Raw genomic sequence first — 21,217 nt, forward strand, 5'->3', positions numbered from 1 at the left:
ACCCAGCACTCTACTTGCACCTTGCAATTTCTTCACCTCTTGGACTGAGTCACAGTTGCACCATTTACACTTTGTAACAATTGGACAATCTTGCGGTTCCATCCACCATTCATATGATGTGATTTTACTTACATTATACAGTCACCTATTTGTATGTATTTGCACTCTTATTCAGTTCACTGTTTTATTCATCCATCATTGTATATCAGTTGTGTCCAGTCATTCATTTTGATTGGAGCATAACACCATCCTGTGATTTCATCTGCGACTGCGTATACTATTATCTTTACGTTGTGATTTTATTTATGCACCTGAGTCATTCATTCAGTTCACCTTCACCTTTAGCCACACCCCCTCCCCCTTTGCCGCAAGCTTGCTCACAGGTCAGTTACAAAAAAAAGAAAAATCATCAGCAGCCAGGTAACTATAATTTTTGGAAAAAAGCCGAAAGGGGTAGCCCCTATGCAGCTATCAGTACATGTTGTTTTCTTGTGCTTTATTATGATAATAGGATAACTTTTCACAGTACTACATTGATGCCTCTAACTTGCATTGTTAATTACGGTAATCCATGACTAATACATTCTAGAGTCATAATGATTAATAATGCAAACCTGTGTTTTGCCAATGAAGGTTCCTATAAGCACATATTCCCATTTCCTTCACTCACCCGCCACCCTATTCAGCTGACAAAAGTATAGATATGAAAGAGCATATGGTTCACTCCATGTGAAAGCAGTGGTATTGGTGTTCGGAGATTGACCTGGCAATGTCACATAGGGAGGGGGGGTAATCAGCCCTGTGTAAGCTCTGACTGGAGATCCATCTAGAGCAGTGGTTCTCAACCTTTTAGTGCCGTGACCCCTTGATAAAATTTCCCAAGTTGTGGGGACCCCAAACAGTAAAATTATTTTCATAGCGTGGGTTGGCAGCACCCAAGGCAAGACAAGTAATTTGTGCCCCTAACCCATGGAAATTTTGCGCTCCCCGAGTCCCCTCCACTCATACAGCATTTAAACCTCATATGGTACATTTTAGGATGTACCACTCTTTGTTCTCCTTTACATTTTATCTCTCGCTATCCTAATTTCTTCTACCCCCATCCCTCTCTCTAGGCATTTTTCTTGTTTTTTCTTATTCGTTCCTTACCTTTTTCTTTCTTCCTCCCCCTCTTTTCCTCTCCCTTCCATGTGTTCTCTAAATTGTATTCCTTCTCTTACTCCTTGGTGGGAGAATGGGAAGAGTAGTGGGGGGAGTTATGATCAGCCAACTTGGGTGCTCTTAAATCAAGGTCATCTGCTGATCTGAGAACTGTAGTGGGGACTTAATGGCAACTATAATAACAGGTAATGTTACCCACTATGTCTTACTTTGTGGTGTCTCGTAGCAGTGACACCTATGCTGAAATCAGGAGATAGGTTCTCCTCCAGCCCCTCCCACCTCACAATCCTCACCAGTCAGCTGATCTATAGTCTGTGCCCCACAGCCATGCCGTGAACTGAATGGGTGGCTGCGAAGAGGCCGAGTGGGTGGCCGTTGGCTCAAGGAACAACCTAGCTGGGTGGCCACAGGCTCCAGAGACAGGCCTGTTGGGCCCCTGCAAAACAGCTGGGAGAGTGGTGCAGGCTTCAGGAACAGCCCAGGATTCTGTGACCCCTGGCAAATTGTAATTTGACCCCTGAGGGGGTCCCGACCCCCAGGTTGAGAACCACTGATCTAGAGCTTACACAGGGCTGTATACCAAGTAAACAAATTTATTTGCTCAGGCACAGAATCACTCAAAATATATTAGTTCTGTTGTTCTGTTCCTATCAAGCCACCTTTTTTAGGTACAATAATCTGTATTTGTACATATTACAGCTTACATAAATCTGCAAAATAAGGACATATTCAGACTGCTTTGATTACTTGTGTCACACATACATTTTAATATTTTCATTGCATTGGTATTTGCTCACATAAATAGTCACTTTTCAATAAAATGTACATCTAGAAGGTGCTATAATTATACCAATAACAGTATGAGCTGGTGTCCAGGGCATGAAATGATGCAAATAAAAAATATATTTTTGTAACTTTTTGTAATGTTCCACTAGATAGAGAAATCCTCAGCTCTGCTAATAGTGTAGAGAAAGAGTGCAGTCTTACAAGATTTCCATTAATGTTATATCATTTACTATGACAATGTCTCTTTGTTGAGGTGCTAGGGCTTAGTGCTGATGGAGAGCATTAATGCAGAGGTCATAGGCGTGCGCACAGGGTGTGCCAGGTGTGCCCGGGCACACCCTAATCACCCTGTGTAGAACAGATTTCCCCTACTGACCTGGCTCCCCATCCTTCCCCCCACAGCACTGCCTGTTTCCCCCTCTCCCACCGGTTGTTGCTGTGGATGTTTTAGGATGAGTGGGGGAAGGGGCCAGTAAATATGCAATTTACCAACCCCTTCCCTTTCTGAATAAACATTGTGAGTGATCAGTAGAGTGTGTTTGAGCTTTGGGGTGCACACCCTAATGCCAAAGGCTGCGCACACCTATGGCAGAGGTAATAAGTTCTGCCTGAAACCACATGTAACAAATGGAACCCTCCAGTCTGGAAGCTTAAAGGGGTTGTAAAGGTACATTTTTTCCCCCTAAATAGCTTCCTTTACCTCAGTGCAGTCCTCTTTCACTTACCCCATCCTTTGATTTTGCTTTTAAATGTCCTTATTTCTTCTGAGAAATCCTCACTTCCTGTTCTTCTGTCTGTAACTACACACAGCAATGCAAGGCTTTCTCCCTGGTGTGGAGTGTCGTGCTCGCCACCTCCCTTGGACTACGGGAGAGTCAGGGCGCCCACTAACACACAGCTCCTATCTCTATCTGCAACGTAGAGAGCATCCTGACTCTCCTGTAGTTCAAGGGAGGGGGCGAGCATGACACTCCACACCATTACTGTGTGGAGTTACAGACAGAAGAACAGGAAGTGAGGATTTCTCAAAAGAAATAAGGACATTTAAAAGCAAAATGGAAGGATGAGGTAAGTGAAGGAGGTCTGCACTAAGGTAAATGAAGCTATTTAGGGAAAAAAAATTGTACCTTTACAACCGCTTTAAAGTGTATATATTGCCTAAACTTTATTGGGTAGAGTAGAATACAATTGGGCCCTCAGTCAAGTTTTTTTTTTTGCTGTATATGTCCCTGCTAGGCTTATTAACCTTTTAAATCATAGTGACCATTGTTGCCAGTACATAAAGTGATGGAAAATCCAACATTTTAGATTTGTCACTGGGGACAGTGAGGGTAAATCTTCCAAAAGTGAAACCTGTTCTAATGACAACTGTCTCAGGGTGCATTCACACTTCCAAATGCGAGAACCCTAGCGGGGGTTCCCACGATTAGTTGGAAGAGGCAGCAATAGGAGGCTTATGGCTCTTTCAGCTAATCGTGCCCACTAACATGTAATTGCTCATGCAACAATCACATGCGAATGATCAGACCTGGACTCAGGCAGTCTGCATCTAGACCAATCACTCGTATGTGATCTCTGCTTTAGCAATTACATGCGAGTGGGCGCAATTAGCTACGAGAAACAGCTGCCTCCCATTGCTATCAATGGGGGCTGCCTCTTGCAGCTAATCGCAGGAACCCTCACTGGGGTGTTTGCATATAATCGCAGACAGCGTGAATGCACCTTAAGAGGAGCATTCCCTTCAATTTACATTTTCTGTTGCATCTCCAGTACAGGAAGTGAAGGGAAATCTCCCCAAAGAGACAAAGAGGGCGAAAAGAGTGTTAACCCTTCTCTATTTTTTTTTTCAAAACTAGAGAAATAAAGTTTTGGTTCTATATACTGTTAAAGTATAATAAGAAAAAGGTTATAAGTGAAAAGGATACGAGTATGAGTCTTTTCAATGTCTGATTAATTTTCCTCAAGCTTTAGTACACTCTAATGCCTTGTACACACAATCGGAATTTCTGATGAAAAAAGTCAGACGGAATTTTTTCATCTGATATTTCGACCGTGTGTGGGCCCCATCGGATTTTTTTCTGTCGGAGTTTAGAAATAGAACATGTTTTATTTTCCTCCAATGGAAAAAAATCCTATCGGAAATTCTGATCGTCTGTGTGGAACTCCGACGGAGAAAAAACCAAGCATGCTCAAAATCAAGTCGACGCATGCTCGGAAGCATTGAACTTCATTTTTCTCGTCTCGTAGTAGTGTTTTACATCACCGCGTTTTGCACGGTCGGACAGTGTGTATGCAAGACAGCTTAAACGGAATTCCGACGGAAAGTTCCATCGGATTTTATCCCATCGGAAATTCCGATCGTGTGTACAGGGCATTAGTCATTGGAATGCTTAACTTGCAACATAAACATATTTTTGCATTACAAAAAATGCCAAAATGTAAATTTATATGAGAGTCCCTTCATGTACCTCATTACAAGTGACGGAAATTAAGATTGCATGTTATGGCACTTTTTGTTGGGCTTAAGCACTGCACCAATGGCACTATATATATATATATATGTTAAATACTGGATACTTACATCTTAATTAAGAAAATATTAGCTTCATTTATATGCAATATTTATAAATATTCTTTACATATAAATATATCTCCTTGATAAATAAGGCTGTTTTAGAGCTCAGAAATATGTCAATATACAGAACAATGTTATCGTTCTAAGTCATATCTTACATGAATCCAGTATATTGTGTCAGTCTATTCTTTAAAAAAAAAAATGTCCTGCAAAATCAATGTGCAGTTTCCCACAACATGGATCAGGTGTTTTGCAGCCAACTGATAATCGCCTTTCATTAGTCGAACTGCACCAACTTTCTGCAAACTGGATTGTGATTTGTTGTTATGGGTCACTGTACATCATTTCACTATGTTAACCCAGAATAACCTTGCGAAAAACAAAATGAAAAATTGCAAATGAAGCAAAATGAGAGGAAATGGCCTCAATCCATGTAAACAGTAACTGTATAAATGTACATATAGAAAAGGAAGTGAAATAGGTCTTTCTCAGTATATAATTGCTTTTACCTTTTGCTATAAAATGCACAAAATACTTTGTCTCTAACAAGATAATATTATAGAGTACAATCCCAGGAACACGACTTTTATATGAAACATTTTTTTGTGGAAGTCAAACTGACCTTTAAATAATCACGGACCTATTTTTGCTGCTTTTTTTTTTAAACAAAGAACACGGAAGCTCTTGGAAGATACTGCAGATGAAACAATTGCTGATCAGCCAAACTGTACAAGCATAAATGATGGGAATGCCATCTTACCCACCAATTTAACATGAATGATGTCAGGCTGAAAAAGGTACATGCAGATACACCATATAATACACAATAATGGATGTTCTCCTGTCTGATCTCTGTAGACACAATGCCTGTATTACAGTTACCCTTAAGATTAGGCACTGGGAAGTATACATGTGCATACTTGTATACACACAATACATATATGTATATATTTTATTTTACATATAAAAACATAAACCTTCTGATTATCCAGCCTCCAGTCTTTGGTTGGTATTCCTGTGTAGGTTCAGGCACACCCAATTTAGGATTCTCATTGGCCTTCACAATCTTACGCTACAAGTATAAACCTCTAAGCATTAGTATAGAAAATTTATTGTAGCAAACAGAATATGTGGATTGTCTGACCGAGGTGTTTGGAGAACATTTGTCTGAATAGTAGTGTGGAACAAAAGCTTCTGGAGAGAAAATATGCATGGTCTTCAATGAACTCCACCTCAGATGTAATACATTGTAATTCTGCAATTGACTTTGATTCCACCTCTACAGTTAGGCGAATTAATAACAGGATGTTAACGTCATATGCTTGGCTTTAGCTTTGGATTCCACCAATTTGGGCTTCGGGTTTGTATGCTGCTAACTAAAAACAAGATTCTTGTGACTCTGGATCAATATGGATAGGAAGTTTGTCTTGCTCCTGGTGATGTCCATTATATAGAACTGTATATCTAAAAAATAAAACAAGACATAATCAGCATGTAATAAGCAATAATGCACTTGTGAAGATGCTCAATCCAAAATTGGAAAATTGGATTTTCTTATTTGTTTCCCTAACACATTCTTATTTATGGTCAGTAATTGGACATTGCAGAGAATTACAAAAATCAGGAAATCCAAGCACAGCTGTATGTATGCATTCATTTAGGCCACATGTGTCAAACACAAGGCCCGTGGGCCAAATCCGGCCCTCCAGGCCATTTCATGTGGCCTTCACACCTCTTCTGCAGCTGCAGGAGAGCTCCAGCCCTCCTCTGGTCCTCCTCAAGACCCTTACTTTCTGCTTTTAAGCAATACATCCAGCTTTTTCCCAGCAGCAGCATAAGGGAAGGGGGGTGCTCTGTGATGTAAGGGAGAGTGGCTGGTTCGACTTCTGATGGTTGGTTGGCTCTTAACATCTAATGTAAAGGGGAGGGGATGCACTGGACATCTAATCTTACAGGTACAACCGACCCTTTTGAGGGCAATCATAATGCTGATGGGGCACACTAGGATATTGAGTTTGACACCCCTGATTTAGGCCAACCCCCCAAAAAATTGAAGTTTGCCAATTCATCTGATTTGTGAAATAATTTTATTACACTAATGCCATTTGTTGAATAAAAGGCAACTTTCAAATTTCTACTGTTTAACATAACATTTCTATTGCAGTATGAGGTTGGGGGGCATGCTTGACTGTTGCTCCATCTTCTGCTTGCAATTCTTTAAATAATCAATGAGCATTTCACTTTCTTTTATGTTGCTTTTTCCATTCCGTTGTCTGCTATTGGAAGCTCTACAAAGAATATTATTATAATTCCCTCTTATGTGGAATACAAGTCTAGATATTATAATTCATTTTTATATTTTCAGCTTGCAGATAAAGGCAAATTAGTTTCTGTCAAATATGTATTTTGGTCGATGAAGAGATTATACCAAGTTTTATTAAAAGACTGAACAGAACCCTTGACTCTGTGAGCAGCTAAAAATGGACCTTGGATAAAATTGCAAGATCTACTTAACTTTTGATTCCACACCCCATGTCAAAATGCAGTGCTACAGTCCCTGAAAAAAAGGTAAATTGGGGAAAAAGAAGCAATTGACTTACAATAAAACTCCAAATTCGACCTGTGCATCTAGAAATGCCACAGGCTTTCCTGTGTAATCCTAGGAAAGCTGAGAACTTCACCTGGACCACTGCAATTTTTACATTTCCAGTATGGGCCTAACATGCCTTGTTGGTGTCAGAGGAGAATGGGCAGACTGGTTTGAGATGATATAATGGCAACAGTAACTCAAATAATAGGATTTTTTAATACAGCTTACCTGTAAAATCCTTTTCTTGGAAATACATCACGGGACACAGAGCCTTAATTACTTAATGGGTTATGTAGTCACCACAGGTGATTGGACACTGGCAAACCCAATTAAAATTGAGTTCCTCCCCTATATAACCCCTCCCAAATGGAGAGTACTTCAGTTTTGTAGCAAAGCAATAAGTGTTCCACGTTAACTCCAAAGAGGGGTGGGAGCTCTGTGCCTTGTGATGTATTTCCAAGAAAAGGATTTTACAGGTAAGCTGTATTAAAAAATCCTATTTTCTTGATCATACATCACGGGACACAGAGCCTTAATTACTTAATGGGATATCCCATAGCAATGCTAAAATTAGAGGGGAGGGAGACACAGATCAGAATAAGACCACTATCGAGCCAGAGGATCTATACTGCTGCCTGCGGCACACTACGCCCGAAGGCGGCATCCTCGTAATCTCTCACATCTACCTGATAGAATTTGGTAAATGTATGGACCAAAGACCAAGTAGCAGCCTTACAGATCTGAGCCATGGAGGCCTGGTGATGCACTGCCCATGAAGCACCAACTGCCCTAGTCGAATGCACTTTCACCTGGAAAGGAAGGATTTTCTTTTCCTAACCATAGGCCTGAATAATGACTTGTCGAATCCACCTTGCAAAAGTGGATCTTGACGCTGCCTGGCCCCTCTTTGGGCCTTGTGGCAGAATGGACAGACAATCAGTCTTTCTTATCTGAGCCGTAGCTTGCAGATAAACCCTTACCGCTCTTACAACATCTAGAGAGTGTAGACTCTCTTCCTCCGCAGACTGCGGATGTGGAAAAAAAGATGGTAGGGCTATATCTTGGTTCAGATGAAAATCTGAAACCACTTTGGGTAAGAAATTTGGGTGAGGCCGTAGCACCACCCTGTCTTCATGAATAATCATATACGGTTCTTTACACGAAAGAGCTGCCAATTCTGATACTTTTCTAGCCGAGGATAGGGCTACAAGAAAAAAACTGTTTTTGTGTCAACAGACTTAGAGAAACCTGGTGTAAAGATTCAAAAGGTAGCTTCTGTAAAACAGACAACACCAAATTCAAATCCCATGGGCACACGGGAGACCTAATCGGCGGATTTAACCGCAGTGCACCCTGAGCAAAGGCCCTAACTATGGAATGAGAAGCAAGCAGTTTTTAAAAAAAAGCTGAGATTTGGCCATTGATAGTGCTCAAGGCCAACTTCATATCTAAGCCCAACTGAAGAAAATCAATAATCCTATTAATGGCAAACTTCCTAGGATGCCACTTTCTGGGTTCACACCAGGAAACATATGCTTTCCAGATTCTGTAGTAGATGAGACTGGAGGCCGGCTTCCTAGCATTAACCAGGGTGGATAGGACTGGCCCTGAGAGCCCAAGTTTCTTCAGAATGTGGGTCTCAACAGCCAAACCGTGTGGGCGTAATGGAAGAATCCAAGGTCTTCCTACTGCCATCCTTACGACTTCTGCGTACCAGGGTCTCCTGGGCCAAACCGGGGCGACCAAAATCACTGTCTTTCCTTCCTTCTTGACCCTCTGAAGGAATCGTGGGAGGAGGGGTACTGGAGGGAACGCATAAATCAGGAAATACCGATCCCATGAGATTGTCAGGGCACCTGAGCCTTGAGCATAGGGATCTCTTATTCTTGACACAAAACTGTCTAGTTTCGCGTTGACCCTGGAAGCCAACAGGTCCACATCTGGGGTTCCCCATTTCTGACATATGATTTGAAACATGTCGAGGTGTAGAGACCATTCTCCTGGACTCAGTTGCTAGCAGCTTGAAAAAATACGCCTGCCAATTTTCTAACCCTGGAATGAAGACCGCAAATAAGAGAGGAATATGCCTTTCTGCCCAGGCCAAGATGTGATTCACCTCTTTTTGGGCATCCAGAATCCTGGTGCCCCCTTGGTGATTGATATAGGCTATGGCCATAGCATTGTCGGACTGAACCCGAACAGGCCAGCCTTGCAGTCTGCAAGACCAAACTTTGAGGGCCAAATGAATTGCCCGAATCTCCAGAATGTTGATGGGTAGGAGCTTTTCGGCCCCGTAACACTTTCCCTGGGCAGATGCTTCTTCTAGCACTGCCCCCCAGCCTAGAAGGCTGGCATCTTACAGGTAACTGGAGTGAAGGATTTCCCTTCCGACAGATTTTGGGAGAGCAACCACCAATTGAGGCTCTGGCGAACCCCTGAGGATAAAACCATAGGAAGATCCAGGGCCTGAACCTCCTTGTTCCAAGCTGACAGAATCCTGCCCTGTAACGGTCTTGAGTGAAACTGGGCGTAAGGGACAGCCTCGAATGAGGCTACCATCTTCCCCAACAATCTCATGCAAAGACAGATGGAAGGCCTTCTCTTTGCCTTACCACTCGGACCAAGTCTTCTATGGCTTTTGCCTTTGGCTTGGGAAGAAATACCTTGCTTAGGGATGTGTCTATAATCATGCCCAAGTACTCTAGCCTTTTTTAAAGGCTGCAAGGAAGATTTCTCCAAATTGAGGACCCAGCCTAGGTACTCTAAATATTCCACTGTGCTGTGCACATTGTGGCCCAAGCGAGCAGCGGACTGATCTATGATTAACAGATCGTCCAGGTAGGCTGTTATCGCTATGCCTCGTGCCCGTAGCCTTGCCAAGGCCGGGGCCAGTATCTTTGTGAACACTTGAGGTGCTGTAGCCAGCCCGAAAGGAAGGGCCACAAACTGAAAGTGGCGCTGATCCACTGCAAACCTTAGAAGTCTTTGGTGAGTGGGAAATATTGGCACATGCAGATATGCATCTTTGATGTCTATTGATGCCAGGAATTCTCCTCCCTGAAGGGTGGAAACAACTGAACGAACAGACTCCATGTGGAAGGAGCGAATGTTCAGAAACTGATTCAGACTCTTTAGATCTAGGATAGGTCTGACATCCCCATTTGGTTTTGGAACCGTTAACAGGTTTGAATAGAATCCTGACCGCTGATCCTATAGGGCTAACGCCAAGATTACCCCTTGGAACAACAGGTGTTCCAAGGCCAGTAGTAGAGGCCTTCTTTTTTCTGGATCTTTGGCCATCTTGATCTCCGAAAACGGGTGGTGTAAGTTCTCTGAATTCCAGCTTGTAGCCTGAGGACATTGTGGAGGTGACCCACTTGTCCTGAATCTCGTCCCGCCAGGCGTTTGCGAAAAGTAGCAGCCTTCCCCCCACTCGGCCAAACAGGGGCATCCCTTCATAGGGAAGTTTTGGGGGTCTGTTTAGACTTTGAACCCCAGGTTCCCTTTTGCCCTTGGGCTTGGCTCTGGGCTTCTCCCCTAGTGTTAGACTGGGGTGGCCGTCGCCACTGCCTGGAGACTGAGTTTCCAGGGGCTGAAGAAAGAGTACATTTAAATGGGGGATGCTTACTCTTTCTTTTAACCGTCAATAGGGTAGACTTGCCACCGGTAATCTTTTGGATGTATTTATCCAGGCCATCTCCAAACAGGCGCTCACCCCCATAGGGGAACGCTGCCAAGTATTTCTTGCAGGAAGCCTCTCCCTCCCAATGTTTTAACCAAAGGGACCTGCGCATGCGTACCTGCAGGAGATTCAAGTGAGATGCTTGCTGAACAGAGTCCATAATCGCATCAATTGCAAAGCACAGGGCCTTAGGAAGGTCCTTATAAACCTCAATCTTCTCAGAAGGGAGGAGGTTAATCATCTGCTTCATTTGTTCCTTGAGGAACTGACATACACCAATGGCTGCAACAACAGGATGTACTACAGCCCTAGCCATGGCAGAGGAGGCTTTTAATAGGGATTCCAGCTTTTATCAGTTGGATCCTTGAAACCCTGCGCGTTATGTCTAAAGGACAGGTCAGGTTTTTGTTTGAACAAAAAATAGCTGCATCAATAGCAAGTAGCCCCAATTTCTTGGTAAAACCTTCCTCCATAGGATAAAGGAGGGAGAACTGCTTAGGAGGAGAAAACAGTTTATCTGGGTGAACCCAGTCATCATACATCAGTTTATCCAGCAAGGGATGAACTGGAAAGGCGCAAGCAGCCTGCAGGGATTTCCGAGATCCCAAAGAGGAAACAGAGGCACCATCTCTGCATAATATTGCACCTGCATCTTTAGCGACTGAGAAGTCGCAGGAAACCTCTCATCCTCTGAGTCCTCAGACTGCACATGATCCTCATCTCTTGAGAGGGATTTTTCACTCTCAAAAGGCTCATCTGATGAGAGAGCCAAAGCAGATGAAGGGGATCTACCCCATTTTCTGCTATTTCTCAATTTGCGACAATATTAGCAATCCTTACTTCCAGGCCATCCATAGCCACCTTTAAAGCGCCCTCAGTGACATATACAGGAGCTTGCAAAACCAGACAGGGGCTCATCCTGTGAGGCTGCTATCAGGCTAACAGAGGGGGGTGGTAAACTGCAGGCAAGCTCAGAATCCTTAGCCGTACATGCCCTAGACCCTGTTCTAGGAGACATAGTCCTTACTGCAAAGCAAAGGTACTAACCACAATATATAAATGCAATCACTGTTGTGCTATAGTCTTACAATACACAAAACATATCAGCTCACTGCACAACCTGATGCCGAGTAGGAGTCTTAGGTTTGCCTGGTTCAATCCACAGGGTTGCTTACAGCCCACAGCTCTGTGTCCATGCTGCTTACAGAAAGCTCTGGCATGCTGGGCTTTTGAACCAGCCTCTTGATGCCTGCACACAGGTATCATGCATTGCGCATGGGCACTAGCAACTACTATTGTTTCTGGCGCGCGAACGTTCGCACGTGTGCGCACTGTCATGGCAGCCCCAGGAGACAAGGAAGCGGGGGAGAGTTACTGGGGGGCATCTGCATGCATATCGTAGCAGAGCCTGCAGCGGAAGGAGGCGAGTGGTGTTATTATGACCGACTTCACTGAGCATGTATATCCTGGAAGGCTATGTAAGAAAACATCAGGTTGCACTTACTCCCTCCAGTGGTGAAACCCAGGAAAGACATCCTACTCCAAGAAGATAATACATAAATAAAAAAAAATCTTCTAACCTGATCCACGCCACAGGAAAGCTACCAAAAGTAGTTCCAGCTTTCACCCATCACGGCGGGCAAGTTGTGCCAACCTTCAGGTTTACAAAGGGTTTTATTAGAGAAAACCTCATACCTGGACCTGTAGAAGACTCTGCCAGAAACTTTTCGTGCCACAGATGTATTAGTACACCAAAGTCTGGATCCCAGAGCCCAGACCTCTGTAGAGAGACATTACAGGTAAACCTTTTTTCTTCTGAACACGAGGCCCGGGTACCAACCATCTTAGGCCTTTGATATCAGCCCGAGGAATGGGTCCGGTTATAGCTCCTAGGTCTCCGCAGCCAGACCATCAAAATAGCATTTTTCTTCGTAGCGTAGGGAGGAACTCAATTTTAATTGACCTGTGGTGACTACATAACCCATTAAGTAATTAAGGTTCTGTGTCCCGTGATGTATGATCAAGAAAACCACTCGTTACAACCAAGGTATGCAGAATACCATCTCTGAATGCACAACACATTGAACCTTGAAGCAGATGGGCTACAGCGGCAGAAGACCACACCGGGTGCCAATCCTGTCAGCTAAGAACAGGAAACTGAGGCTACAATTCGCACAGGCTTACCAAAACTGGACACTAGAAGATTGGAAAAATGTTGCCTGGTCTGATGAGTCTAAATTTCAGCTGTGACATTCAGATGGTAGGGTCGCAATTTGGCATAAACATAAACATGAAATCATGGATCTGTCCTGCCTTGTATCAATGGCTCAGGCTAGTGGAGGTGGTGTAATGCTGTGGGGGATATTTTCTTGCCACACTTTGGGCCCTTTAGAACCAATAAAGCATCGCTTAAACGCCACGGCCTACCTCAGTATTGTTGCTGACCATGTCCATCCCTCTATGACTACAGTGTACCCATCTTTCAATGGCTACTTTCAGCAGGATAATGCACCATGTCACAAAGCTCAAATCATCTCAAACTGGTTTCTTGAACATGACAATGAGTTCACTGTCAATGGCCTCCACAGTAACCAGATCTCAATCCAATAGAGCACCTTTGGGATGTGGTGGAATGGGAGGTTCACATCATGGATGTGCAGCCGGAAAATATGCAGCAAATTCGTGATGCCATCATGTCAATATGAACAAAAATCTATGTTTCCGACACCTGTTGTATCTATGTCACAAAGAATTAAGGCAGTTCTGAAGGCAAAAGGGGGTCTAACCCAACCCAGTACTAGCAAGGTGTACCTAATAAAGTGCCAGTGGCCCGTAAGTGTGTGTATATACATTATATATATATACTGTGCGTGTATATATATATATATATATATATATATATACACACACACAGTATCTCACAAAAGTGAGTACACACCCCTTTTTTTGTAAATATTTTATTATACCTTTTCATGTGACAACACTGAAGAAATTACACTTTGCTACAATGTAAAGCGGTGAGTGTACAGCTTGTATAACAGTGTAAATTTGCTTTCCCCTCAAAATAGCTCAACACACAACCATTAATGTCTAAACCACTGGCAATAAAAGTGAGTACACCCCTGTGCAGAATAAATATCACATGTGGTCACTCCTGTCCTCCAACACTAAACACAACCACTTTCCAAAGAAATCAGACATTAGAAAGAAGGTCATAAACACATGAAAATTATCCGAGGCAATTGTCAGATGAACCTCCACAAACAAGTATTACATCTCCTCAAAGCATCATATATGAGCCATAGAAAGATTAAGAGGACAGACTCATAGCTCAGTACTGTTATGCTGCGTACACACCATCACTTTATGTGATGGAAAAAAAACGACATTTTCTGTGAAGTAAAAAACAACGTTTTTGAAACTTTAATTTTCAAAAACGAAGTTGCCTACACACCATCGTTTTTTCACAATGCTCTAGCAAAGCGAGGTTACGTTCACCACTTTTTTCCATTGAAGCTCGCTTCATAACTAGCTTCTGGGCATGCGCGGGTTTAGAAACGTTGTTTTTTGCTACACAGTCAATTTTTGTGACACAAAAAACGACGTTTTGAAAAACGACACATAAAATTGAAGCATGCTTCAATTTTTGTTGTTGTTTTTCACAAGACATAAAACGACGTTTTCCCCCACACACGGTCATTTAAATTGACGTTTTTTTCATCACATAAAGTGATGGTGTGTACGCGGCATTAAAAAAGTTTTATTGTAAAAAGCTCCAATGGGTACTCACATCGGGAAGACAAAATACAGCATGTACCTGCCAAAAAAAAGCCAGCATGCGTTATGATATCAGCCACTCAGGCTCCGCAAAACATGTTTCCTAGCAAAAGATTATCTTCAGGGGCCAGTGCATTTATGACCTTCATTCAGGGGTCTAATATCTTTGGTAAGACGCTATGTTTGGTGCTGGAGCAAGAAGAGACCACTGGAGTGATCAAGAAGTGAGCACTTTTCACTAGGTTACATAGTTGGTCGGGATGAAGAAGGACACAAGTTCCTCAAGCTCATTTAATAGAATTATTAAGGGGGGGGGGTATATTTACCAGCTAGTCATAAATCATAAATCTATAACTACTCACTTCAATCTTTCTGCCATAATAGCTCAAGTCTGTTTTCAGTAGTGCAATAGAACAGCAGAGTTCTTCCCAGATTTTAATATTAAAGGGGTTGTAAAGGTTTGTTTTTTATTTTCTAAATAGCTTTGAATTGTTGGTTCACTTACCTTTTCCTTCAATTTCCCTTCGAAGTGTTTTTTTTCTTTGTCTGAATTTCTCACTTCCTGTTTCTCCTCAGTCAGCTTGCCCCCATCATCCGAGCGGGGGGGTTAGTCGGCCAAAACAGCTTACTGAGGAGGAACAGTGAGAAATTCAGACAAAGAAAAAAAACATTTAGAAGGGTAATCGAAGGAAAAAGGTAAGTGAACCAACAATGCACTAACTGAAGGGGGGGTGGACTGACTTGGGGAAATGACTGATCGCTGTTCATACATTGTATGAACAGACAATCAGGCATTTCTCCCCCTGACAGGACCGGGAGCTGTGTGTTTACACACACACAGCTCCCGGTTCTCGCTCTGTAACGAGCGATCGTGGGTGCCCGGCGGTGATCGCGCCAGCCAGGCACGTGCGTCGGTGTCAGGGCCAAGCGGGGGGGGGCACGTGTGCCCCTATTGGCTGAACGGCGAGATGACATAGATCTACGTGACCTCGCCCAGCAGAGCCGACCTGGTTGGCAAGCAGTTAAACTAGTGCATTGTTGGTTCACTTACCTTTTCTTTCATATTCCCTTCTAAATGTTTTTTTTCTTTGTCTGAATTTCTCACTTCCTGTTTCTCCTTAGTAAGCTTGCCCCCATCGTCCGAGCCGTTCTGGCTGGGGGTTAGTCAGCTTACTGAGGAGGAACAGAAAATGAGAAATTCAGACAAAGAAAACAAACATTTAGAAGGGAAATCGAAGGAAAAGGTAAGTGAACCAACAATGCACTAGCTTAAAGGAACCTATTTAGAAAATAAAAAATGAACCTTTACAACCCCTTTAAGACAATATTAGCTGGCAAAAATTACTTTGGAGAATGATTTCCTCCCTCAAAATATGCATCATACATCTCAGACAGTATGGGGACTATCTACCGTAATTTTTTACCATATAGCAGTACTCATTAGCATACTCATCCAGGCCCAGTGCTTTTAACAACGGGAATCCTCTAATGTTATTTTCAACCTTCTCTTTTTTATTGGGGAGTTCAAAAATGTAATTTGGTTAGGTTTTATGTTGATATGACCAAAAACCTGTACCTCATATTTTAAATTTTCAGCAAATAATGCAGATTTTTGTAACATTCCCCAAATAATTTTGCTATTTAACTTGGGGTAGGTGTACCACTTACCTTGTTTTTTTAATCTTCTAAATGATCAATTTAATGTTTTTATTTTGAGCAGTCTGAATATACATTTCTCAAATCTAGTCCCATGTCTTAGAAATCTTGCTTACCACCAAATGTGCCTTTCACTTACCATAGTAATCAAGTGTGTTTCCAGCACATCCCTCACTTATACATATTCATCATAGTTTCCCTTGGTCCTAAGATTTAGTAACTAGATTTAGTATACTATTATGTTATATAATTACAGAGCTTAGATTGAAAAAAAAAAAACATATGTCCTATCTAGTCCAACCTATGCGTTTATGATTTTTATTCTCTAACGATTCCCAATCTGCTTTCTGAGCATAGGCGTGCGCACAGGGTGTGCCAGGAGCTTCCCTCCTCAACTATTGGCTGTTGCTGCTGGGATGTTTTAGGAGTGGGGAAGGGGCCAGTAAATATGTAATTTACCGACCCCTTCCTTTCTGAATGAACATTGTGAATGATCGGTAGTGCGTGTTTGGGCTTTGGGGTGCACATCCTAATGCAATAGGCTGCGCACACCTATGTTTCTGAGGAAGACATTTAAAATGTTTTTCACGTTGCCTGCTGTATCAATTGACCCCCACTCCCTCCATTATTCCACCCTCTCTATATCCTGTTTTCCCGTAGCTCTACATATGGCATATTCTTTTCCGATCCCTCTCTACCAGATCCTAGTCTCCAGCCTTCTAATAGCTAGATTCACATAGGGTTACGCCGGCGTATCGGTAGATACGCTGTCGTAACTCTGAATCTACGCCATGGTAAATTTAAGCGTATTCTGGAAACCAGATACACTTAAATTAGGCTAAGATATGAGCGGCGTAAGTCTCCTACGCCGTCGTATCTTAGGGTGCATATTTACGCTGGCCGCTAGGTGGAGCTTCCGTTGAGTTCGGCGTAGAATATGCAAATGACTAGATACGCCGATTCACGAACGTACGTGTGCCCGTCGCAGTAAAGATATGCCGCTTCCGTAAGAGGTACGCAGGCGTAAAGATAAAGCTGCCCCCTAGGTGGCCTAGCCAATGTTAAGTATGGCCGTCGTTCCCGCGTCGAAATTTGAAAACTTTACGTCGTTTGCGTAAGTCGTCCTTGAATGGGGCTGGACGTAATTTACGTTCACGTCGAAACCAATACATCCTTGCGGCGTACTTTGGAGCAATGCACACTGGGATATGTACACGGACGGCGCATGCGCCGTTCGTAAAAAACGCCACTCACGTCGGGTCACCAATCATTTACATAAAACACGCCCCCCTCATCCTCATTTGAATTAGGCGTGCTTACGCCGGCCCCATTTACGCTACGCCGCCGTAATTTAGGAGGCAAATGTGAATACAGCACTTGCCTCTCTGACTTAAGGCGGCGTAGCGTAAATACGATACGCTACGCCGCCTGAAAGATGCGCCCATCTACCTGAATCCAGCTATAAGTAAATTCAGTGATGTTGAATTTTTTCTTTTTTAACCACTATGACACACAAATGACGGCGGGCGGAATGCTCTATTGTTCTGACAGGACGTCATATGATTTCCTGTCATTTAAAGCCTCTAGGGCGTGCGTGTGTCACTGGGAACACAATGCGTGTGCCCGGCGGCCGCGATGGCCGCCGGGTACCCGCGATTGCCCATTTTTTAAAAAAAAAATGGGATATTTATTATAGCAAAAAGTAAAAAATATTGTTTTTTTTTTCAAAATTGACTCTCTTTTTTTGTTTATAGCCCAAAAAATAAAAACCGCACAGGCAATCAAATACCAGCAAAAGAAAGCCCTATTTGTGGGGAAAAAAAGGACGTCGATTTTGTTTGAGAGCCATGTCGCACGACCGTGTAATTGTCAGTTAAAGCGACGCAGTGCCGGAAGCTAAAATCTCGTCTGGGCAGGAAGTATGTGCACAGTAGGCAAGTGGTTAATGAATACCCAATCGCCATGTTTTGCATAGCAGTGTCAAAGTGGATTTATCTTACTTGATGCTACTAAAACATTTAGATATTTAGCACTATCTTGTTTGTTGCAAACTAAAGAGCACACATTTTTTGAGCTCTGCAAGTCTGAAGAACTTTATGGGAAGTGGATGCAACATATGAGTCTAAAATATACAAAATTTTGTTCAGAGTAGTTAATTGGCTCTCATGATGATTAGCTTTTCATTATAATTGCATTATTTGTTTGTAGCAGCTGATTGAAATCCTTGCATCCAGTTTCACACCTCTCTGTACTCCCAGGAACTGGAAGATTTCTAAGCACAAGCCTAATAGAGAAAAGGAGCAAGAGGTAACATATTTCACAGAATGCAGATGAGACATGAACAAATACTATTCCTTTGAGACTTTAGAGAAAAGGTGCATTCATTTATGATGGTGAAAATATGTCAAGTTTTTTTTTTTTTTTTATCTTTTATTTAATCAATATGTCAAGTTTTATTTAGGTCTTGTGAAGGTGAATCTTTGAAAATATAAATATGGGAACTGCTGATGCTGACTCATTTTTTTTTTTAAATGTGAATGCTCTGGAGCGGTCATCCTAATCCTTGCTTCAGAACCTAAACTTGGTTCCTGGCCAAGAACAATGCTGCCAAGTTTGAAAAGCCTGACCTCCCAATCTACATACTTGTTCTAGATTAGTAACTTGGTAGTGTGTCAGGATTATGGTAGCTGCACCTATACAAACAAGTCAACAGTTTTTACAGGTTTTCATAAACCATGATGTTTTCAAAAACATGTGAGATACCTTTTGTTTCCCACAGGAGCGTCTCTAGTGCTAGGAATCCAGGGTTCATGCCCCGCACCTACAGGTCCCAAAGATGAAACTGGCAGACATTTTTTTGTGTTGCTCGGCACTGCAGTGGTCATAGTATTTGCATTGCAGTGCTGCTTCTGCCTGTCGACAGCTGCAATTCAGGGCCTGAGAGTGGGCTCTCCTTGGCTTTGGTCAAATAGCTTTGGCCACTGATGATGCATCTGATGAGTGAGTTTAGCTGAGGGGAAGTTCTGTACTGAGGGGATGGGCTGGGAGGGGGTGACTTGTATTGGGGTCTGTGCTTAGAAGTGGCTGGGATAGGGTGTTCTGTACTAAGAAGTTACTAGAGGCTTAGGGGGGAATGATATGTACTGAGGAGGTGGAAGTTTGTGCAGGGCAGATCTGTACTGGTTTGGACCATTAAGGTATATTTGTACTGTGAGGAATTTGTACTGGGGGTATTTTTTTGTTTTACTCTGTGTACTAGCCTAAGTGTGATGCACTTCTGAATGTGATATGCATTACTGACCTCTCTGTGTGATCACCACTTCTGACCCCTGTACTCTTTGATATGCAATCTTAAGCGATACTTACTCTTGCCCTGACCCCTACACTGCACGTGTTACACATTCCTAACCCCTGCATTCTGTATGTAATGCATGCCTGGCCCCTGCACTCTCTGTGTTACTACTTCTAAGCCATGCACTGTTTGCACTATGCACTCCTGAGCCTTGCACTCTGCATAGTATGCACTCATGAGGCCTGCAGTCTGTTACGCACTCTTCCGTATGGCATCATTCTTCTCCTCTGGGTGTTTACAGGTGTGTCTTAACAAATAGCAATGCCATTGATATTCAACAACTTCTGCTTAACAAACTCCTCTTAGTATAGATTTATTCTCAAAATTCTGATTTGTTAATGCACTGCCATTGGGAACAATACCAAAATTAGAAAAAAATAATACAGCTGACAGAAATTTTTTTTTTAGGAGGCTTCAAGGACAGCATTGAAAATGTACGTTTAAATCACAGGCTTTATACATACTGAAATGCTTGGGCAGTGACTTTGGTTTATAGAAGCAGCAGAAACCCAATATAATTTAATTCAGTAAAAAAAAAAAAAAAATCCATTTTAGCAGTAAGGTATGCTTTTTCATCAACCAGTACTAAGCCTACTTTTAGGGCTGGCTCACACTAGTCACACAGAAAAATGTTTCACCTCCTTATATTTTCCATAACTTGGGAAGGATATTTGCAGTCCAAGGAGGTAACAGCAAACAAACAATGCTGGAGAGCACAGGAGTTATCAGCTCACAAGATTCCTGGCTGGTTGAACAGCTATTATGATTTAATGATCCCAGCTCAGTGGGAGCATCTGGGGACTTGGTCCTTTTTAGGACATAGTGTACAAGTCAGTCATGATGATATAAAATGTCCTTGGTCTCTAACATGACAGTTCTTTGTTAACAGCTTTGTGTTCCCATGTTTCATTAAGTTATGTTTAGGGTGTTAGCCTCCTAAGAAGCTTATAAGAAGCCATATAAGCAGTATGTCATTAGCTAACACCTACAGATTTAGATATAAAATAAATATTATTGCTTTGAAATATCTCAGGTCTGCAATAAAGTCGGGTTTCATTTAAACATCCTACATCAAACAGACTTAATATCTTGTGAAGAAAACATTGAATGGTTTAGTCAGATTCTCATAAACGGCTTTACCGTTTCTTCCACCGTTTACACTAAGAAAGAGCATACCAGGGTATCATTTGTAAACAAAGCTGGAGGCAATTGCTTCCAATCTTCTTTCTGTAAACATTATTCTATCGTGTCTTCCAAAGGAAGGAACAGAGTGCATGTTTCAATCAAAACCATGTTTCTATTGCTCTATGAATATCCTATTGGGTTTACGTAAAGATTGACACTGAAGACCTATAAAACGAAAGGTAATGCTAAGATCCAATTCCTTATACAACAATGGGATATTGTTAATGTATATTGTTAGAGAGAGTGCTCTGTTAGCAAATGCACCTAGTATTCAGTAGTAAACAAGAGAAGATTGAGCATTGGCACGGTAACAGTTTGACTTATGAAAGTGTTATGTGTAGAGCCTACAAAACCTTGTTTCATATTATAATCACTGCGGTGCTAGCAGGTTAGGCTGAGGTGGAAAAATGTGACAGGTTCATCTATCTCTCAGCATCTTTACTATTTACTTTT

General features: G+C 42.3%; 1 protein-coding gene across 3 annotated transcripts in view; it reads right to left on the reverse strand.

Moving 5' to 3' along the window:
* Positions 1 to 5,120: 5,120 nt before the first annotated feature.
* Positions 5,121 to 21,217, reverse strand: part of HTR4 (5-hydroxytryptamine receptor 4) — a 609,312-nt gene continuing 593,215 nt past the window's right edge. For 2 of the 3 annotated variants that reach the window (XM_040344503.1, XM_040344504.1), the window contains exon 7: positions 5,121 to 5,986. In XM_040344503.1, the coding sequence (XP_040200437.1) occupies positions 5,899 to 5,986 (88 nt within the window). In that variant the 3' untranslated portion in view covers positions 5,121 to 5,898. The remainder of the gene's footprint in view (positions 5,987 to 21,217) is intronic. The other variant, XM_040344505.1, reaches the window with a different exon arrangement.

The sequence above is a fragment of the Rana temporaria genome, chromosome 3 (genome assembly GCF_905171775.1).
Source record: "Rana temporaria chromosome 3, aRanTem1.1, whole genome shotgun sequence".
Taxonomy (NCBI): domain Eukaryota; kingdom Metazoa; phylum Chordata; class Amphibia; order Anura; family Ranidae; genus Rana; species Rana temporaria.